This window comes from Zootoca vivipara, chromosome 13, assembly GCF_963506605.1.
Source record: "Zootoca vivipara chromosome 13, rZooViv1.1, whole genome shotgun sequence".
NCBI classification, from domain to species: domain Eukaryota; kingdom Metazoa; phylum Chordata; class Lepidosauria; order Squamata; family Lacertidae; genus Zootoca; species Zootoca vivipara.
In genome coordinates this window covers 15,984,493-16,004,082 of record NC_083288.1, presented here as the reverse complement: position 1 = coordinate 16,004,082, position 19,590 = coordinate 15,984,493, and the positions used below count along the sequence as shown (strand labels likewise).

The window sequence follows — 19,590 nt, the reverse complement described above, 5'->3', positions numbered from 1 at the left end:
TTAAGTTCCAGCCCATCACCAAGCGCTGGAGAGAGTAAGGAGAGCTCTGCCTCCAGCGGAGAGTCAGGAAGTGGTGTCCGAGGCTCAGGCAGGGTTGTGGAGCCCATGCCTCAGGTGGGACAGGAAGTTGGACGCACGGGGGGGAGGCCAATCCCCCCAACTCCCGAATTGCGACGCAAACGTAGGGGGAAGAGGTTGGGTCTGCCAAAGTTGTGGTGCTGGAAGAAAACGCGCCAATCGCCATTCGGAGGTTCTGACACCTCACCTTAAGGATGCATTTTTATTGCTCTGAACACTGTAAATAGTCAGCACTTAATAAAAGCCTTAAAAGACCATGCTGGAGTCGTTACTCTAGAGTAGCCATACCAGGCCCTCTGACAGCAACTCCCGAATCTTTTTTGGCTACTTTGGAGTGCAGCGATGAGCGCTCAAGAGGCTGAGCATTGGAGGCTGGAGGCTGAAGCAGCGAAGCAGGAGCTACAGACCCTCACAGCGCACGCACAGCAGCAATTGCATGCCGCTCAGGAGGAAGCGCGAGGGGCGCAGGAGGAGCTGAACAAGCTGGTGGACCAGGTGAGGACAAAAGAGGAGACTGAGAAACAGCTAAGGGTGATGGTATTAGACCTGCAGAAAAAGTTGGAAGAGGAGAAAGCCGCTAGAGGTGGGGGGGCACCCCAGCCGCAGCTAGTCCAAGTGAGAAGGGGACAGAGCCTAGTCACCAAGTTCAGCGGAGACCCGAGGGAGTACCTCGGATTCGAGACTGAGATAAATTATGCGCTGGAATTGCATGCAGCAGAATTCCCAGATGACGCGCACAGAGTCTACTTTATCATAGAGCATTTGACGGGGGCCGCCCGGGAATGGGTAAGACCGCTCATCGCGCAAAAAAATCCTTGCATGAAGAACGCAACTTTATTTCTAGAAGCTTTAAAATTAATGTACGCTAGCGACAGTGAAATGGAGGCCACTAAACAGGAGCTTCATGACCTAACACAAGGAAAATCGACAGTTAGAGACTACTGGGCGAAATTCACCATGCTGGTGCACAAACTGGGGTGGGATCTGAACAGTGAGCCAGTGAAATCAGCCTTCTACCTAGGTTTGCATGCAGACGTTAAGGATGAGCTGGCAAGAGGTCCTAGACCGCAGACTATGGATCAGCTCAGCAAAGCGGCGCTAGCGGTGGGGGTGAGGCAGGAATCCAGATGGTATGACAAACAAGCGACGCGCGCAGCAAAACCTTGGTTCCCACGCTCTCAGGACAGACCACATCACCAAAACCCACCCCAGGGACCGCCCCCAGACCCGCCCAGACCAAGCCCAGAGCCGGAACCGATGGAGATCGGGGGAGCGCGCGCGCGGGCTTTTCAAACCCCGGCGGCGCCAAAACGCAAGGAGGGAAGAGGAGGGAATTGCTTTCTCTGCAACTCCCCCCGGCATCGCGTCAGAGACTGCCCTCATCGCAGGGAGTGGCAAGGAAAGGCGGGAACGGTTGTACCTTCCCCCACTGACGTAGCACCACAGCAGGGAAACGAGACAGCCTGGCTGCAGGAGACAAGGGGCAGCAGCCAGGCACAGTCAGCAGTGAACAGCCCCAGCCCGCCCACCCGCACAGAGAGGAGCAGAGCCAGCCCACCCCTCCCAGAGCAGGAGTGGTTCTAGAAGTCACGCTGACGCTCCCAAATGGCTACCCCCTGTCAGTCCTCGCCTTAATTGACAGTGGGGCATCTGCCAACTTCTTCTCGAGAAACTTTGCAGAAGAGCACCAAATCCAACTTCTGCAGCTGGATTTTCCCCTGCATGTGGCCACCATTGATGGCAGAGAGTTGCTGGGAGGGGCCATCACTCATCAAACCCCCCCCATGAGAATGACGGTGGGAAGGCACTCAGAGACACTGGCTTTCAACGTCACGACCATCTCAGACCCCCCCATCGTTTTGGGAATGAGCTGGCTGGCGCGCCACGACCCTTCCATAAGTTGGCACCAGAGATGCATCACGTTTGGGTCGGACTTTTGTCTGGAACATTGCATGCAGCACCAACCAGGGGAGGGGCCTCCGATAGCCACGGTGGCCACCATGCACGTCAAAGGGGGTGAGGCGATACCCAAGCCGTACTGGGACCTGCAGGAGGTCTTCAGCGAAGCGGAGTCCGACCACCTACCCCCACACAGGCCTTTTGACTGCCAGATCAACCTGGTGCCAGGGGCAACTATACCCCCAGCCAAGCTGTACGCCATGTCAGACCAGGAACTGGAGGATCTGCGCGCTTTCATCGACAAGAACCTCAAGCGGGGGTTCATCAGAGAAAGCAAGGCAGCAGGGGGCAGCCCGGTCTTCTGGGTGGACAAGAAAGACACGCAACAGCGCCGCCTGGTGGTGGATTTTAGACGGCTGAATTCGGTGACAGAGCCAGTGGCTTTCCCCATGCCCAGAGTGGATGATCTCCTGACAGCGGCACGCAGGGGCAAGATTTTCACCAAGCTAGACCTGAGGGGGGCGTACAACTTGATCAGGATCCGGGAAGGCGATGAATGGAAGACCACGATGTTCACGCCTCTGGGCTCTTTTGAATATCTGGTGATGCCCTTCGGGTTGCAAGGGGGCTCAGCCTGCTTCCAGGCCTTCATGCACCACGTCCTGGGGTCCCTCCTCTTCAAGAACTGCCTGGTCTTTCTGGATGACATCCTTATCTATTCCAATGACCCAGTGCAGCATGTGAAGGATGTCAGGGAGGTGTTGCAGCGCCTGAAGGACAACCACCTGTATGTGAAGCTGGAGAAGTGCAAGTTTCACACCAAGGAGGTGGACTTCTTGGGCTACAAGCTGTCAGACAAGGGACTGGCAATGGACAAGGACAAGGTGCAGACCATCCTGGACTGGCACAGCCCCAGGACGCGCAAAGATGCCCAACGACTACTAGGCTTCGCTAACTTCTACAGGAAGTTCATCCAGAACTTCTCTCGGGTCACGGCTCCCATCACCGACTGCCTGAGAGGCAAGCAGAAGTTCAGGTGGACACCAGAGGCACAAGCAGCGTTCGAAAGCCTCAAGAGGGTGTTCGCGTCAGACCAGCACCTGTTCCACGTGGTGCAGGATGCGCCCCTACGCCTGGAGACAGATGCTTCTGATAAAGCTGTGGGAGCGATTCTGTTGCAACTGGACGCCAACAGAGAGTGGAGACCCTGTGCCTTCTTCTCCAGGAAGCTGACCCAGCCTGAACGCAACTACACAGTGTTTGATAGGGAACTTCTCGCGATCCACGCGGCGTTCCAGCACTGGCGACACTTCCTGGTGGGCGCCAAGCACCCCATCCAGGTGTGCACAGACCACAAGAACCTGGAGTTCTGGAGAACGGCCAGGGTGCTCAACCAGCGGCAGATACGGTGGGCAGAGTTCTTCTCGAACTTCAACTTCTCCATCCACTACATCCCGGGGGAGCAGAACGTCAGGGCGGATGCCCTCTCCCGCAAGCCAGAGTACATGGAGGAGGAGTTGCCACCAGCACCCAGGCACGTTTTCCCCCCATCTGCATGGTCATGCGGTGCAGCAGTGGTGAGCGAGGCAGAACTCACAGCACTGACGGCAGCGGATGAATTTGCCACCCGCATCTTCAGAGACCTGAGAGGGGGGAGGGAGCAGGCCAAAGACTTTGAGGAGAAGAGGGGTTTGCTTTTTTACAGGGGAGCCCTGTACCTCCCGACCAAACAGCTGAGAGGTAAGGTTCTCAAGCAGATGCACGACAACCCAACGGCGGGTCATTTCGGAAGGGACAAAACCACTCACCTAGTCATGAGACACTTCTGGTGGCCAGGGGTGCGGGAGGATGTTCGGGATTATGTCAGGGGATGTGACACCTGCCAGCGAGCAAAGGTGGTCAGAGCGCCACCAGCAGGTTTGCTGGAGCCATTAGCCACACCGCACAGGCCGTGGGAAGTAGTGTCCATGGACTTCATCACAGACCTGCCGTCGTCCAGGGGCAAGACCGCAGTGTTGGTGGTGGTGGACCTCATGTCCAAAATGTGCCACTTTATACCGTGTGCCAGGGCGGTCTCGGCAGAAGAGACGGCCAAACTGTTTGTGGACCACGTATTCCGACTGCATGGATTGCCTTTAAGAGTTATTTCGGATCGTGGCCGCCAATTTGTTTCCAGGTTCTGGCGACGGCTCATGAACCTCCTGCAGGTGGAGGTCAGCTTGTCGACGGCTCGGCACCCGCAGACCAATGGACAGGCGGAGCGGGTCAACGCCATTCTGCAGCAGTACCTGAGATGTTACGTCAGCCAGAGGCAAACGGACTGGGTGGATCGCCTGCCACTGGCAGAATTTGCCTACAACAATGCGGTGCACGTCTCCACAGGGGTGTCGCCCTTTAAGGCCAACTATGGGCGCGACCTCAGATCTTTCCCGGAGAGGGAGGGGGAGGAGGAGGAAGAGGGCCCACAGGCCGAGGAGTGGGCAGAGGACCTGGAGACGGTGCACCAACAGCTCAGAGAACACTTGGAGAGGGCCAAGGAAGCGTATAAGAAGGGGGCAGATCGCCACAGGCGGCCGGGAGAGGTCATCAGGGTGGGGGACAAGGTTTGGTTATCCTCGGAAGGTCTTCCCACCAGGGGGCGATGCAGAAAGTTAGCACACAGGAGGCTGGGCCCCTTCACGGTCACGCAACAGGTCAACCCGGTAGCCTTCAGGCTAGCACTGCCGGAGGACATGAGAGTGCACCCAGTGTTTCATAGATCACTGCTGTCGCCGTACAGGGAAAGTACCAGGTTCAGGGACAGCGATCAGCCTCCAGAGGGAGGGGGGGAGACGGGAAACGCCCGACAGCTCAATGAGGCAACTGAGATTTTAGACTCAAGGAGAGGGGTGAGAGGACTGGAGTACCTGATAGCATGGGAGGACACTCCGCCATCCCACAATGAGTGGATACCGGCCACGGAAGTACCTGAGGAATTTTTAGTGGAAGAATTCCACGCCCTGTTCCCCCACAGGCCCAAGCCCTGGCACATGGAAAGGGAGGGAGAGGGGGAGGAGCAGGAGGAAGGGATAGCAGGCAGCAGCTCCCCATGGAGATGGGAAGCGGAATTTGAGGACACGGAAGAAGAGGTGTGGGTTTCACCGAGGTCAACGACGTCAGAGGCAGGAGAGGACTGGCAGAACATTTTTACTCCCACCAGCTCTGATGCCACTGACTTCTTGGGATTTCCGTCTTCTCAGGGGGAAGGAGAGAGATCGCAGGATTGGGGGGAAATTTTCACACCCACAGGCTCGGATGCCACAGACTTCTTGGGATTTCACTCGTCCCCAGCAAGCAGAGAGCCACTGGGGAGGAGGAGAGAGGAGCCTGGGAGGGGGGTGGATGTGAGGGACAAGGGATACAGGGAAGTCCCTCCCATCTTAAGTTCCAGCCCATCCCCAAGCGCTGGAGAGAGTAAGGAGAGCTCTGCCTCCAGCGGAGAGTCAGGAAGTGGTGTCCGAGGCTCAGGCAGGGTTGTGGAGCCCATGCCTCAGGTGGGACAGGAAGTTGGACGCACGGGGGGGGAGGCCAATCCCCCCAACTCCCGAATTGCGACGCAAACGTAGGGGGAAGAGGTTGGGTCTGCCAAAGCTTTGGTGCTGGAAGAAAACGCGCCAATCGCCATTCGGGAGTTCTGACACCTCACCTTAAGGATGCATTTTCATTGCTCTGAACACTGTAAATAGTCAGCACTTAATAAAAGCCTTAAAAGACCATGCTGGAGTCGTTACTCTAGAGTAGCCATACCAGGCCCTCTGACAGGTTGTCTAAAAGAGACCAGAGCATTTTTTCAGTTCATATCATACATGGTTCACTAAAGATGTTTTTTAGTGGAAAAACAATTGTAATTTAAATACTGTAATTAAATACAAATTATACATTATCAACAACTGATCCAGCCTCTCTTCTTGAGACAGGTGCTCACCTCCCTGGCTTCCCAGGAGCCACCCAGGGTCCAGTTCCTGTCCTGCGGATGTTTGGAGTCACTGGAGCTGGCAACAGTATCTGCTGCCACATCCATGGCTTTGCCCCCTATTTCTATGTGCCCGCCCAGGCTGGTGAGTGTTTGGCTACGGGGGGGAGGGGGGCCTCTCCCAAACTACCCTCCTTTCTTCTGCAGCTTAGCGAGTCTCCTGCTCCCCTTCCTCTTTCTGTTAACTTTTCTCCCAGGATTCCAAGCAGAGCACCTGGCTGACTTTCAGCGGGAGCTGAATGCGGCTGTCATCCGGGACATGCGATCCAACAAAGATGGTCTGACCCAAGTTGTTCTGGCAGTGGAGATCTGCAACAAGCAAAGTGAGCACAAGATAGTTTGTGTGTAGGCACCCCCTTTGTCTGGGAAGATGGTTGGGTTAGACCAGGGTTGCCTAAGCTTGGGTCTCCAGCTGTTTTTGGACTACAACTCCCATCATCTCTAGCTAGCAGGACCAACGGTCAGAGATGATGGGAATTGAAGTCCAAAAGCAGCTGGAGAGCCAAGTTTGGGAAACCCTGTGTTAGATCCAGATTTGGGGTCCCTGCTGAGCATTAAAATCACAGCAGCTTTGCTCTTTTAGCACCCAGAACAGTGTTGCTGAACATGCTGAATTCCAGTGGTGCCCTCCTGCTGCTTTGCCTGTTTTCTCCCCAGTGCTGTTTGTAGCGGTTGAGTCTGGCCTGAATAGGCAAGGTTGTGTTGTATGTATAATAGGAGCAAAAGAGTTCTAAAGTCGTTGACCGATCCTAGTCCTTATGCTTGTAAATAGCTTTATGAAACATTACAACTCTTAACGTTTATGAACTTCCTGCTTGGAGCGCTTGCGGTCTCCACTAGATGTGCAAGGTTGGAGGGAAGAAGTAAGATGCAGATCTGAAAGCTGTAGATGTCAGGAACGGGAGGAGATAGGGATTTGTGGTAAGGTTTGAGGAGTCTGAATTCCCCCAGGGCCTTAAGACTCTTCCCCTGCTCACTTAGACATGTACGGCTACCACGGGCAACATCTTGCACCCTTCCTGAAAATCACTATGGCGATGCCCCGGCTAATTGCACCAGCCAAGAGGTTGCTGGAACAGGGACTACGCTGTGGGACGCTGGGAGTGCTCCACTATCAAGCCTACGAATCCAACATTGACTTTGAAATCAGGTAGGACAGTCCAACCCCACGTTTGCATGCTTCCCTCCTCAGAAAGCAGGCACTTTTCACCCTGCTCTGTTCAGCCAATCAGAGCTAAACAGCTTCAGCAGAATGCAGTTTCTAGCCCTCATGGTTGCATGGGAGTGTGTGGCATATACAGAGGCTCAGACTGCATAGGCTTGGACCACTGCACTGCGCTCTACGTGAGGCTACCTTTGAAGGTGACCCAGAAACTACAACTAATCCAGAATGCAGCAGCTAGACTGGTGACGGAGTGGCCGCCGAGACCACATAACATCAGTCCTGAAAGACCTGCATTGACTCCCAGTACGTTTCCGGGCACAATTCAAAGTGTTGGTGCTGACCTTTAAAGCCCTAAATGGCCTTGTCCCTGTATACCTGAAGGAGCGTCTCCACCCACATCATTCAGCCCGGACACGAGATCCAGCTCCGAGGGCCTTCTGGCGGTTCCCTCCCTGTGAGAAGTGAGGTTACAGGAAACCAGGCAGAGGGCCTTCTCAGTAGTGGCGCTCACCCTGTGGAACGCCCTCCCATCAGATGTCAAGGAAATAAACAACTCTCTGACTTTGAGAAGACATCTGAAGGCAGCCCTGTTTAGGGAAGTTTTTAATGTTTGATGTTTCATCGTGTTTTTAATATTCTGTTGGGAGCCGCCCAGAGTGGCTGGCGAAACCCAGCCAGATGGGCAGGGTAGAAATAATAAATTATTATTATTACAGAATTATTACTATTACTGTTACTATTATGTGAGAGGACTGGGTGAGGTTTTGGTCATAACACACATTTCCAGATATGTTTGCAGAGATGCCGTTACTTGCCCATCAGAATCAAATGACCGTGAACCTACAGTGTGAGACATAGGTAGAAGTGACTTACAAGCACACCTGGATAGAGTCTGAATGTGACGCCCCTGCTGAAACATCCTGTTTGCCTCTGTTCCCTTAATGCTCCCATCTACTTCCCTTCCTCTCCTCTCCTCTCTTGCATTATATTTGAGGCAGATGGGGGAAAGGTGTGGTTTTTTTTCAAGTCTTTCTCTACCTAGCTCCCATCAAACCCAAGATTTCTCTTCCAACTTAGGTTCATGGTGGACCGGGATGTTGTTGGCTGCAACTGGATTGAACTGCCTGCTGGAAAGTATCGCCTGCGACAAGAACAGCCTGCTGGAGAATCCAGCAAGGATAACCCACCCAAGGTGCTGGGGTTGGGGGAGAGGTCAGGTTTCTGAAGGTGTAGAGTTGAGCCAGTGGAGAAAGGTGTGTTTGGGGATGGCTGAGTTGGCATAACCTTTAGTTGGATGGACCTGAGCAGAGTTTGGTGTTTGGTGCCTAGCGGGGGATATTTTCTTCTGGGAAATATAAGCACAGTGTGTGCAGTCTTAGGGTAGGAAATCTTCAGGGCTGAAAACTTCAAGTTAGCGGCTGTAGGAATGCCTCGTTAATTCCCTCTTTTCCTCCTCACCCGTAGGTGTCGCTGTGTCAACTGGAGGCTGATATCGCCTGGACGGATTTCGTGAGCCACCCACCCGAGGGAGAGTGGCAGCGCATTGCCCCCTTGCGTGTGCTCAGTTTCGACATTGAATGTGCTGGACGCAAAGGTATTGAGGAAAGTTGGGGGGGTGGGGTGGGGACAAGACATGATGAGAAAGATTTTAGGTCCTGGTGGTGCTGTGGGTTAAACCACTGAGCCTAGGGCTTGCTGATCAGAAGGTCGGCGGTTCGAATCCCTGTGACGGGGTGAGCTCCCGTTGCTTGGTCCCAGCTCCTGCCAACCTAGCAGTTCGAAAGCACGTCAAAATGCAAGTAGATAAATAGGAACCACTACAGCGGGAAGGTAAACGGCGCTTCCATGTGCTGCTCTGGTTTGCCAGAAGCGACTTTGTCATGCTGGCCACATGACCTGGAAGCTATACGCCGGCTCCCTCGGCCAATAATGCGAGATGAGCACACAACCCCAGAGTCGGTCACGACTGGACCTAATGGTCAGTCCTTAGGTGGGAGGCTAGTTAGCCAGAACTCTGCTGAGTAGCTTCATAAGTTTTATAACAAATGACTTATCTCGGTCTAAATCGGCCTGTGCAGTAAGACATACAGTACATTCAACACTGAAATGGCTGTTCCTGAGGTCATTTTTGCTGGCAATCGGAGTCAGCCCACTAAAAATAGTGTATTATTATGTGGTGTTTTGTGCAGTAGGCCTGACAAGCTGGGGGTTGTTATTTGCCTGGGTCACGCAGCCACCGTTCCTTAGCGAACAATAACTTACCTAAGTCTTACTGTATTATCAAGGGCAGGGTGTCTAGGCTTAGAGTTGGCAAAAGTCACCCTGGCAGTGTATGAACTCGGAAGAACTTGTGAGATTAACTATTGGTGTGGGCGGGTGTTATAAGTGAAGGGGTTACAGCATAACAGTGGAGTCATCATTGCTACGATCCAGAACAGATAGCCAATTGCACAGTCCCTGAAAGGCAGCAGGGAGCTGTCAGTTTTCCCATTGACAATCCCATTCTGCATTTTGTTTCGTTTCCCCGTTCAGGTATTTTCCCCGAACCGGAGAAGGACCCAGTGATCCAGATCGCCAATATGGTCCTCCGCCAGGGGGAGAAGGACCCTTTTGTGCGCAATGTCTTCACCTTGCAGAGCTGTGCCCCTATCGTGGGCTCCCAGGTGCTCTGCTTCCAAAAGGAGGCGGAGCTGCTCAAGGTAACGGGGGCGATATTGGGGCTAGAAAATGCCCTGGTAGTGTGTGGAGGATCTGAGCAGTGGCAGAGGCCCCTGGGTGTTGCAGTAGAATGCTGTGTATGGAGGTGAACATAGTAAGCTATCTGGCTTAGTCCGTGGGGATGTTTGTTTGTTTTTAACAAAACGTACTTACAAAAAACAAATGTGAGGCTTTCCAAAGAGGATGGATTTTGCCTCATTTACCCCGTCCTCCATTGACACCCCCAGGCTGGACTGCCGTAATGCAGACTAATGTGGGGCTGCTTTTAAAGACACAAACGTCACCTGATGCAAAAGTGCCTCCCAGGATACTGGAAACATGTGACACCTATGTTGTACCGGCTGTAGTGGTTGCTGTGCCAATGTGTTTGGGGGAGCTCAGTTTTGAAAGTGCTGGTGGTGTCGACCTTTCAATGCCGTAAGCCAGGCATGTCCAACAGGTAGATCGTGATCTACCGGTAGATCACTGGACGTCTGTGGTAGATCACTGGCAGATCACTGTGTCGCCCCAAAGAGGCTCAACAACTTTGGCTCCCCTAAAAAAAGCTCAACATTTTTGCCCTGCACCCCCTAAAATGTGGCTTTCCTCCTCTCTGAAAGAAGCTCAACAACTGTGACCTGAACCCCTAAAAAACAGGGCTTTTCTTCTAAAAAAAAAAGCTCAACAACTTTGACCTGAACCCCCCAAAAGGGGGTAGATCACCACCAGTTTTTAACTCTGTGAGTAGATCTCAGTCTCTTGGGAGTTGGCCACCCCTGCCGTAAGCGATTTTGGGACTAGGCTACTTGAAGGACTTCTTCACCCATTTCCACTTGGAAACCTGCTTTTAGAGTCCCTACTTGTGTGCCCACAAGATCAATTAGACTGGCAGGTATGGGGCATGGGGCTTTCACAGCCTAGGCGCCCCATGTCTATGGAACTCTGCTGCAGTTGAAATTCATAACAGCCCTCATCATTATAGGCCTTTCAGCTGGCCCTGAAGCCCCATTTGTTTAAAAATTGCTTTCTCTCAAAGACAGACATGACTTGGTTTTGTATATGGCATGGCACCGCTTACTGTTTTTCTGATTTTATTTAATTAGATTTATATACTGCCCTTCATCAAAAGATCTCAGGGCGGTTCACAAGATAAAAACACAAGATAAAAGCACAAATGAAATAGTCAAAGCAGAAGCAACAAAACAGAAACACTTCCACTTCGTTAAAGGCTGTAGAATATTAATCACCGAAAGGCCTGGTTGAAGAGGAATGTTCTTGCCTGGTGCCTAAAAAGATACAATGAAGGCACCAGGTGAACCTTCCGAGGGAGAGCATTCCTCAGATGGGGAGCCACCGCAGAAAAGCCCCTGTTCTTGTGTGCCACCCTCCAGACCTCTCATGGGGGAGGTGCATGAAGAAGGGCCTCAGAGGATGAACGCAGAGTCTGTGTTGGTTTATATTTTATTGTTCCTACTGGGCTGAATTTCCCTGCAATTTGCATTATTGCTGACCCTTGTTCTTTTATTTGTTATGGTGTTGATGGTGTTTCATGGTTTTAAACTTATCCTTTATATCTTTGTGAATCACATGCTGGAAGTTGGCTTGAGTGGGTTTCCTATAAATATATTAAACATACTTGAGCTGGTCTTTGACTGTAATAAAATTACGTTATGTTATATTAAACATACTGTACTATACTATACTATAATAATACATTTAGAACTAAAGGGCTCTGTCCTCTCTCCCATGCTTTTTAACATATATATGAAGGCCCTGGGAGGGATCATCAGGGGGGTTGGGCTAGGTATTCACCAGTATGCGGATGGTACACAACTCTACCTCTCTTTTAAATCGGAACCAGTAAAGGTGGTGAATGTCCTGTGCAAGTGTCTGGAGGGGGTTGGAGGATGGATGACAGTTAACAGATTGAGGTTGAATCCTGACGAGACAGAAATACTGTTTCTAGAGGGCAGGCAGGCATGGGGGACTCCCTGGTCCTGAACAGGGTAACTGTGCCCCTGAAGGACCAGGTGCACAGCCTGGGAGTCATTTTGGACTCACAGCTGTCCATTGAGGCACAGGTCAATTCCCCTGCAAACAAGTGGCAGAGCTTGGAAGGGCCTCAGCCTGAGATCCTGGATTGCTGAAAGCCTCTGCCAGACAGAGGAAACAGTAGTGGGCTAGACAGACCCTTTTACAAGTTCCGCATACAACAGCTCCGTATAGCCAAATATCACAACTTTCTTTCAGGCCTGGGCAGAATTCATACGAACAGTGGACCCAGACATCATCACTGGTTACAACATCCAGAACTTTGACCTCCCGTACCTCATCACCCGTGCCCAGACCCTCAAGGTGAGCCCAACTTTCCCTGACCCTGTACATGTTTTGCCTGCCACTGCAGGTGCAGTTCTGTGGCTATTCCTGCATTAAAACAGGCCACACTTTGCTTTGTCGGACAGGTTCCAGGCCCAGGAGTGTGGAATCTTTTGAAACTGCGGAAACTGGTTACTGCCCCCTCCCCAAATGTGTGAACTGTCACACTCACAAAGGCTTATCTGCACCCCTTGATAGGTTTTCCCTTTAGAGGTCTGCGTACATGAGATGGCGTTTGCCCTCTGAACTTTTTACAAATACTTTGTACTTAAAACGGTTTTGAAAATCTTTATTCCCAGGTAATCAGGTGCACTTTCAATGAATCTAACCAGTGCAGCCTTATGTATAAACGTCCTTGCACTGCCTTTATCTTCCTGCCGTGGCTCACAGCTTCCTTTTCTGCATCTCTTCCCCACCCACCCCAGGTTTCCACATTTCCCTTTCTGGGCCGTATTCCTGCACGTAAGTCCGTCATCCGTGACTCTTCCTTCCAGTCCAAGCAGATGGGCCGACGAGAGAATAAAGTCATTAACATGGAAGGCAGAATCCAGTTTGATCTGCTTCAGGTAAGCAAGGCTGATGAAGGGCTGAGAGATGGTGCGTGACAAGTAGCCCCCCCCCCGCCCAATACAAGACCAGCAGCATTCTACCCACTGGACCATGCTCACTCTCCCCTTTCTTCTCTTCCTCCCTCACCCAGGTATTGCTGCGGGATTACAAACTGCGCTCCTACACGCTGAATGCTGTCAGCTACCACTTTTTGCAAGAGCAGAAGGAAGACGTACAACACTCTATCATCACAGATTTGCAGGTGACAGTGAGCAGCCAGACCTTGTGGCCTAGCAGCTTTCCTCCGTAGAACAAACATATGGGGACTAGTGCTAGGTTTAGCCAATTCAACACGCTTAGCCTCCCAGAACAACATTTTCTGAGGTTTCCTGGGCTCAAGGGCTGGCATGAAGCTGTATCTGTTTAGGGTCTTTACAAAGCACTGTGTGACAGAATTTGAGAACTGCTTCTTTATTGAGATTCTTATTAATGCACAAACTAGGTTCATATTGGTTTTGTCTGAGGCAGGGTAAGTACCTAGGGTTTAGTGCCTGGTCTGTGGGAGACTCTTGGAAAAGCCATTATTTTTGCAAGCAATAATCTAGATTTTAGGGAAATTTAACTTTTTTAAAAGGCGGTTTTTTATTCTCTCACGGGTGTGGAAATTCATTTAATTGTGTACACTGATCATCAGAAGCCCCCCTTGTTTGTGGAATGGTGTTTCTGTAGCCATCTGTTCTTTCCTGTGCTATCTCTACTTACGTAGAGAATTTATAACCTGACTCTCCAACCAAAATGCACTTTTAAAACATTTTTTAAAATGTTTTTTTTCCAAAAAGGAGCAATAAGGGTGCTGGTGATAACTCTAAATGTCAGCCAATAAGATCAAGTAAAACCAAAAGGCATATAAACTACAAGAAATGGGTTGTCCAAAAGGTAGGGTTTTTTAGCCCAAGATTCTGAATCCTGTGATTCTTAACAAGCAACTGGTTCATAATGTTGAGGCCCACCACCAAGAGTACTCTCTCTTGGTGGCCGTTAATCTACTGGATCAGTGTTTCCCAAACTTGAGTCTCCAGTTGTTTTTGGACTATCATTCCCATCATCCCTGACCACTGGTCTTGCTAGCTAGGGATGATGGGAGTTGTAGTCCACAAAAAAGCTGGAGACCCAAGTTTGGGAAACACTGTACTAGATAATGGAAATGTCAACAGCCTATCTGCTTAAAGAGTGGGGGAAAGTATGGAACAACCAATAACTTCATCCACCTTCTGTTCCCTTTTATCCAAAAGTATTTGCTTTTTTCCTGAATTTGTAAGCTTTTGCTCTCCATATCCCTCAAGCAAATAACCTTCGTCTCTTCAGAGGAAGCTGCCCATGGATACCATATCAGCCCATAGATCCTTCTCACTCTGTGTTGTCAATTCGGAGTGGTGGCAGCTCTGCACATTTCTCAGAGAGGTCTTTCTCTGCCCTCCCTGGAGATGTCTGAACCTGTTCTCTCCCACTGAACCTCCCCTTTGTTTCTGTTCACCCATAAGGAAAGGTCTCTTTCCTGCTTTTTCCAAATCCAAAAGCCTTTTCTCTCCCCCATCCTTTTGCAGAATGGCTCGGACCAGTCCCGTCGGCGACTCGCTGTGTACTGCCTCAAGGACGCCTACCTGCCCCTGCGGCTTTTGGAGAAGCTCATGTGTGTCATCAACTACATGGAGATGGCCAGAGTGACAGGTGTCCCTCTCAGCTATCTTCTGGCGCGTGGCCAGCAAATCAAGGTTGTCTCCCAGCTCCTGCGGCAGGTGAGAGCTCCTGGCTTTTTCTCTTGAGTGGAGGCAAGGGGAAGCTATATTCCAGAGTGAGTGGTACCAAAGGACTCAGTTTTGGATTTGTGGCAGTTTTCAGTGGAGTTGCAATTATTATTCAGGCTGCTAAGATCATATATATAAGACCAGGCATAGGCAACCTTTGGCCCTATAGATTTTTTGGACTACAATTCCCATCACCCCTGACCACAGGTCCTGTTAGCTAGGGATCATGGGAGTTGTAGGCCAAAACATCTGGAGGGCTGAAAGGTTGCCTATGCCTGTATAAGACCAATTCTTCTGACATTGGTATCATTTTAAAAAGATATTAGTCAGAGAGGGGTTCACAGAAATCATTTGAATTTTGGAAGCTTTCCCTTAATAAACATGCACATGGTTGTTCTAAAATGTAAAGCACTTTGCATTCCAAGGCAGCCGTCTTATATTCACTCACCTCGGAGCAGGTGCTATTGAACTTGGTGGGGCTTACTTTTGAGTAGACATGGATAATATTGCACTGTAACTCTCATTCTTCACAAAAACTCTGTTAGATTGGCTCCTCTTTCCCTCCACCCAGACATTTTACTAGGGCCCATTTACCTAATTCACATTTGAGCAGTGATTTTTAACTCCCCGACTCTAACCCCTACACCACACTGCTTTTCTTTTTCTTTAAATAAAGCAGGCTTGGGAGGCTCTTCCTTCTACCACCTTGGGCTCCTTTGGGAGGAAGGGCAGGATACAGCTGAATAAATAAAAAGTAAATACTGATAACTTTCCTTTCTTTTGTCCTTTCTCTACTTCCCATTGTCACATTTTGCTCTGTAGGCAGCTTCAGGTCTCTGGCAAGCATGTGTGCTCCTGCCTTCTAAAGCATGGAGTGGGAAACTTTTGACCTTCCAGACGCTGCTAAACTACAACTCCCATCAGCCCCAGCCAGCGTAGTCAGTAGCCAGGGATGGTGGAAGTTGCAGTTCAACAATATTTGGAAGGCCAAAGGTTCTCCCTCGTCTGATTTTTAAAGGGAGAAATGCCAGCTTATTTCTGGGTCTGCTAGCCCCATTCACCTGGAGGAAAGTGCTTGAATACTGTGTGTAGAAAACGACATGGATTGCCATGCATAATAGGAGGCCATTGTGGTAGCAGTATTCGTAATGTAACAAATCTGAGTGACCAGATAACTGGATAATTTTAACACTGAGCTATTGGTCTGACTAGGGCTATCTAGCCTCGCTGGAAATAGCTTTGTGACATCTGCTTGCCATCTACCTGCACCTTACCAATGGGGAAAGGTAACAGGCCACCTCCCAGCCCCCATTATATGAACTTCTAAAGTGCTCTCTGTGTTGTTTCTGTTGATATAATAAGTGCGGGGATTGACAGGCAGCACATTAGGCAAGTGGGACAGACCCACTTGGAAATAACATGGTGGTTTATGGGAGAGTGCCAAGGCAAACCCCAAACTGACAACTTCTCTCTGCCCAAAGGCCATGAAGCAGAATCTGGTTATGCCAGTGGTGAAGTCAGAAGGCGGGGAAGACTATGCTGGAGCTACTGTCATTGAACCTCTGAAAGGGTAAGGCCGGCAGGACCTGAAGGCGGGGAAATGTGCTTCCCCAAGCCTGGGTCAAGAGTGAGGGTTTAGGTTGCCATGAGGTTTTTTTTCGCAGCCTGTTTTGGTGAGTTGGTGCAGGAAAGCACTGGGGTGACTGGGATGGAAGCCAGGAGGCAGGGAGGAAGGAGTAGAGCTGAGGGTAAGGCATCTGGAGCCCACGTTATTCCACTTTGGGAGCAATGGAGGAGAAAAGATCTACATTGGCTCCCAGTACATTTTGGAGTACAATTCTAAGTGTTGGTGCTGACTTTTAAAGCCCTAAATAGCTTCAGCCATTTATACCTGAAGGAGCGTCTCCACCCCCGTTGTTCAGCCCAGGCACTGAGGTCCAGCTCCGAGGGCCTTTTGGCGGTTTCCTCACTGAGAGAAGTGAGGTTATGGGGAACCAGGAAGAGAGCCTTCTCGGTAGTGGCTCCCACCCTGTAGAACGCCCTTCCACCAGATGTCAAGGAAATAAACAACCACCTGACTTTCAGAGGATATCTGAAGTCAGCCCTGTATAGGGAAGGTTTTTAATGTTTGATGCTTAATGTTTTAATTTGCTGCAAGTTGCCCAGAGCAGCTGGGGCAAACCCAGTTAGATGAGCGGGGTACAAAGACTAAATTATTATTATTATTATAAGCTCTACCTTGGGAGAGGTTCTGATAAGAATGAGTCATGGGGCTGGAAGTGGGAGAGATGGAACCAAGGATGGGGGCCCAGGGTAAGGTGTACAGTTTATCAGAGCCAGGAAAGGGCTTGGTTAAAGGTCCTCGAGAGCTAATGCGGGTCAGTTTAGGCAGTACTGTGCTTGATGGACCAGGGACCCAACTCTGTGTTACGAGGCAGCTTCCTGTGCTTCTGGTGTACGGAGGTGGGGTGGAAGAGCTTAACAGAACTGCTGTTCTCTTCTAGATATTACGACGTGCCCATAGCGACCTTGGACTTCTCCTCCCTGTACCCTTCCATCATGATGGCTCACAACCTGTGCTATACCACACTGCTGCAACCGGGGGCGGTTGAGCGCTATGGGTGAGTGGGAAAGGATCTGAAACAAAGGACTGCAGAGTTAATTGAAGGGAACAACAGCCTAAACGGCAGGGAGGAGTCAAGGGACCAGCCTTGCAGCCCTGGGGTGGGAGGGAAGTGCTCCTCCCTGGTTTCTCACATGGGGAATGCGGGTGGCGCTGCGGTCTAAACCACTGAGCCTCTTGGGATTGCCGATCGGAAGGTCGGCGGTTCGAATCCCTGCGACGGAGTAAGCTCCCGTTGCTCTGTCCCAGTTCCTGCCAACCTAGCAGTTCGAAAACACACCAGAGCAAGTAGATAAATAGGCACCGCTGTGTCGGGAAGGTAAATGGCGTTTCCGTGCGCTCTGGTTTCCGTCATGGTGTTCCGTTGCGCCAGAAGCGGCAATAGTCATGCTATCCACATGACCCGGAAAGCTGTCTGTGGACAAATGCCGGCTCCCTCGACTTGAAAGCAAGATGAGCGACACAACCCCATAGTCGCCTTTGACTCGAATTAACCGTCCAGGGGTCCTTTACCTTTACTTTTTTCACATGGGGGATCCTAAGTAACATGGAAAGTCAAGGGGGGATTATTAGGTTGTCTTTGCTTTAATTATGTAATTGTGTTTTTTATTTTGTGATTTTATGTTGTGAACCACTCTGAGATCTGCGAGTATAGGGTGGTATACAAATACTACTACTACTAATGATAATGATAATGTGTGAGACCACCTTGGCTGTATCACTGATGTCCCAGAAGAAGGGGGAGATCTATTCTCTTTCCTGGCATGGTCTTATGGGAGATAAAATTAGGGGAGCAAGGAATTGGGGCGAGTGACCATGGAAGCTATCCACATGGCATGTATTAGTGGATCCCAATAATAGCAGGGAGGGGCTGGAGACTAAGGTGACTTCGTGCATAAAGGGGGTGGCTAGGGTCTGATGGATTGTCGCTTCTTCCTACTAGGCTTTCGGCAGAGCAGTTCATCCGCACCCCGACTGGGGACCATTTTGTGAAGGAGTCCGTCCGCAAAGGGCTGCTGCCTGAGATCTTGGAGAACCTCCTGGCTGCCCGCAAGAGGTGAAGTAGGAGGCCCATGTGCAGAGTGGTGGGGAAGTTTAGGGTGTAAGATAATTGGAAGAAGGGAGGGCGGGCCCATAACTTGGGGTTCAAGCGCCTTCCTTTGCACGCACAGTGTTCCTGGGTCAATCCCCAGCACCTCCAGTTGATAGCAGAACCAGAACCTTGGGCAGCTGTTGGCAGCCAGTCCTAGTAGACATGCCTGACTTAGAGGGGCTGATAATCCAGGACATAGAAAGGCATCTTCCTGTGCAAGACTAGGCATCTGGAGAAGGAGTTCTGGTTTCCCTGACTGGGAAATAAGGTTTAAGCAGCCTTGTATTAAAGAACTCACCTGGTAGCCACAGGCGACAAGGAATTGGATGCAGGCGAGTGCATGGAACTGTATGCTGGTGAGTGATCAGGCTGGTGGAGGAGGGACCTAGCACTGTGTTGCCTGCCGTCTACCAAAGTGGGAGATGCCAGACGAAAGAAGGCCCTCTCCTCCTCACACGGCATAGAAATGCAAAAGGCTCCTGTGCTTGCAGAGGAATGGAGCTCTCCATGCTAGTGATGTTTCGTTTCAGGCTAGTAACTTTTGTAGGCTTATTTGCAAGGGTGCTCTAAGGGAAGGATGTCTGGGATGCATAGCAGGAGGGAGGGAGGAGAGATACCTTAAATGCTGGGAACCCTAGAGGTATTTAGAGATCTGGTATGGAAGTGAGTATAGCCTGGTTTTGCAGGTGGCAAGCGAAGTGTGTTTGTAGCAAAGGCCTATGTCATCTAGAATTTGGTAATGGCACTTTAATAAACTTGAGTAGTGCTGGGGATTGGGGAAGGAAGGTAGGATATAGCCCAATTATGAGGAAAAAAGCAAACCACTGGGAGAAGGGGCATCTCTTTTATTTTTGCATCCTTCTCCAATGAGAATATTTCACATTGGACTTCTGATGCTTTGGGGGAAGAGTTTTTATTTTTCATCAAATTAGGAATGCAAAACCAAGTCATACAACCTATTCTAATATGCTATAAATAATACGCACCCAACCCACCCACAGCTCCTTAATTCCTTATCATATGACCATTGGTTAAGAATGCTGCATTTCAAATGCAAATACAGTGGTACCTCAGTTTTCTAATGTCTCCGTTGACAAACATTTCAGTTTTTGAACGCCGTGAACCCAGAAGTAAATGCTTTGGTTTTCAAACGTGCCTTGGAAGTTGAACATGCCACGTGGCTTCCGTTTTGAATTTTCTGTATTGAAGCTTCCGTATTGAGTTTTTGGTTTTTTAACGTTTCGGCACTCGAACGGTCTTCCGGAACCAATTACGTTTGAAAACCGAGGTACT

General features: G+C 50.4%; 1 protein-coding gene across 1 annotated transcript in view; it reads left to right on the top strand.

The window, feature by feature from the left end:
- The window catches only part of POLD1 (DNA polymerase delta 1, catalytic subunit), a 43,225-nt gene that overhangs the window by 5,247 nt on the left and 18,388 nt on the right, over nt 1-19,590 (top strand). Inside the window, exons 4-16 of the mRNA XM_035135035.2 lie at nt 5,934-6,074; nt 6,187-6,312; nt 6,971-7,139; nt 8,232-8,346; nt 8,619-8,748; nt 9,687-9,853; nt 12,102-12,206; nt 12,653-12,793; nt 12,928-13,038; nt 14,381-14,572; nt 16,063-16,151; nt 17,086-17,202; nt 18,148-18,261. Coding sequence (XP_034990926.2) covers nt 5,934-6,074; nt 6,187-6,312; nt 6,971-7,139; nt 8,232-8,346; nt 8,619-8,748; nt 9,687-9,853; nt 12,102-12,206; nt 12,653-12,793; nt 12,928-13,038; nt 14,381-14,572; nt 16,063-16,151; nt 17,086-17,202; nt 18,148-18,261 — 1,717 coding nt within the window. The remainder of the gene's footprint in view (nt 1-5,933; nt 6,075-6,186; nt 6,313-6,970; nt 7,140-8,231; nt 8,347-8,618; nt 8,749-9,686; nt 9,854-12,101; nt 12,207-12,652; nt 12,794-12,927; nt 13,039-14,380; nt 14,573-16,062; nt 16,152-17,085; nt 17,203-18,147; nt 18,262-19,590) is intronic.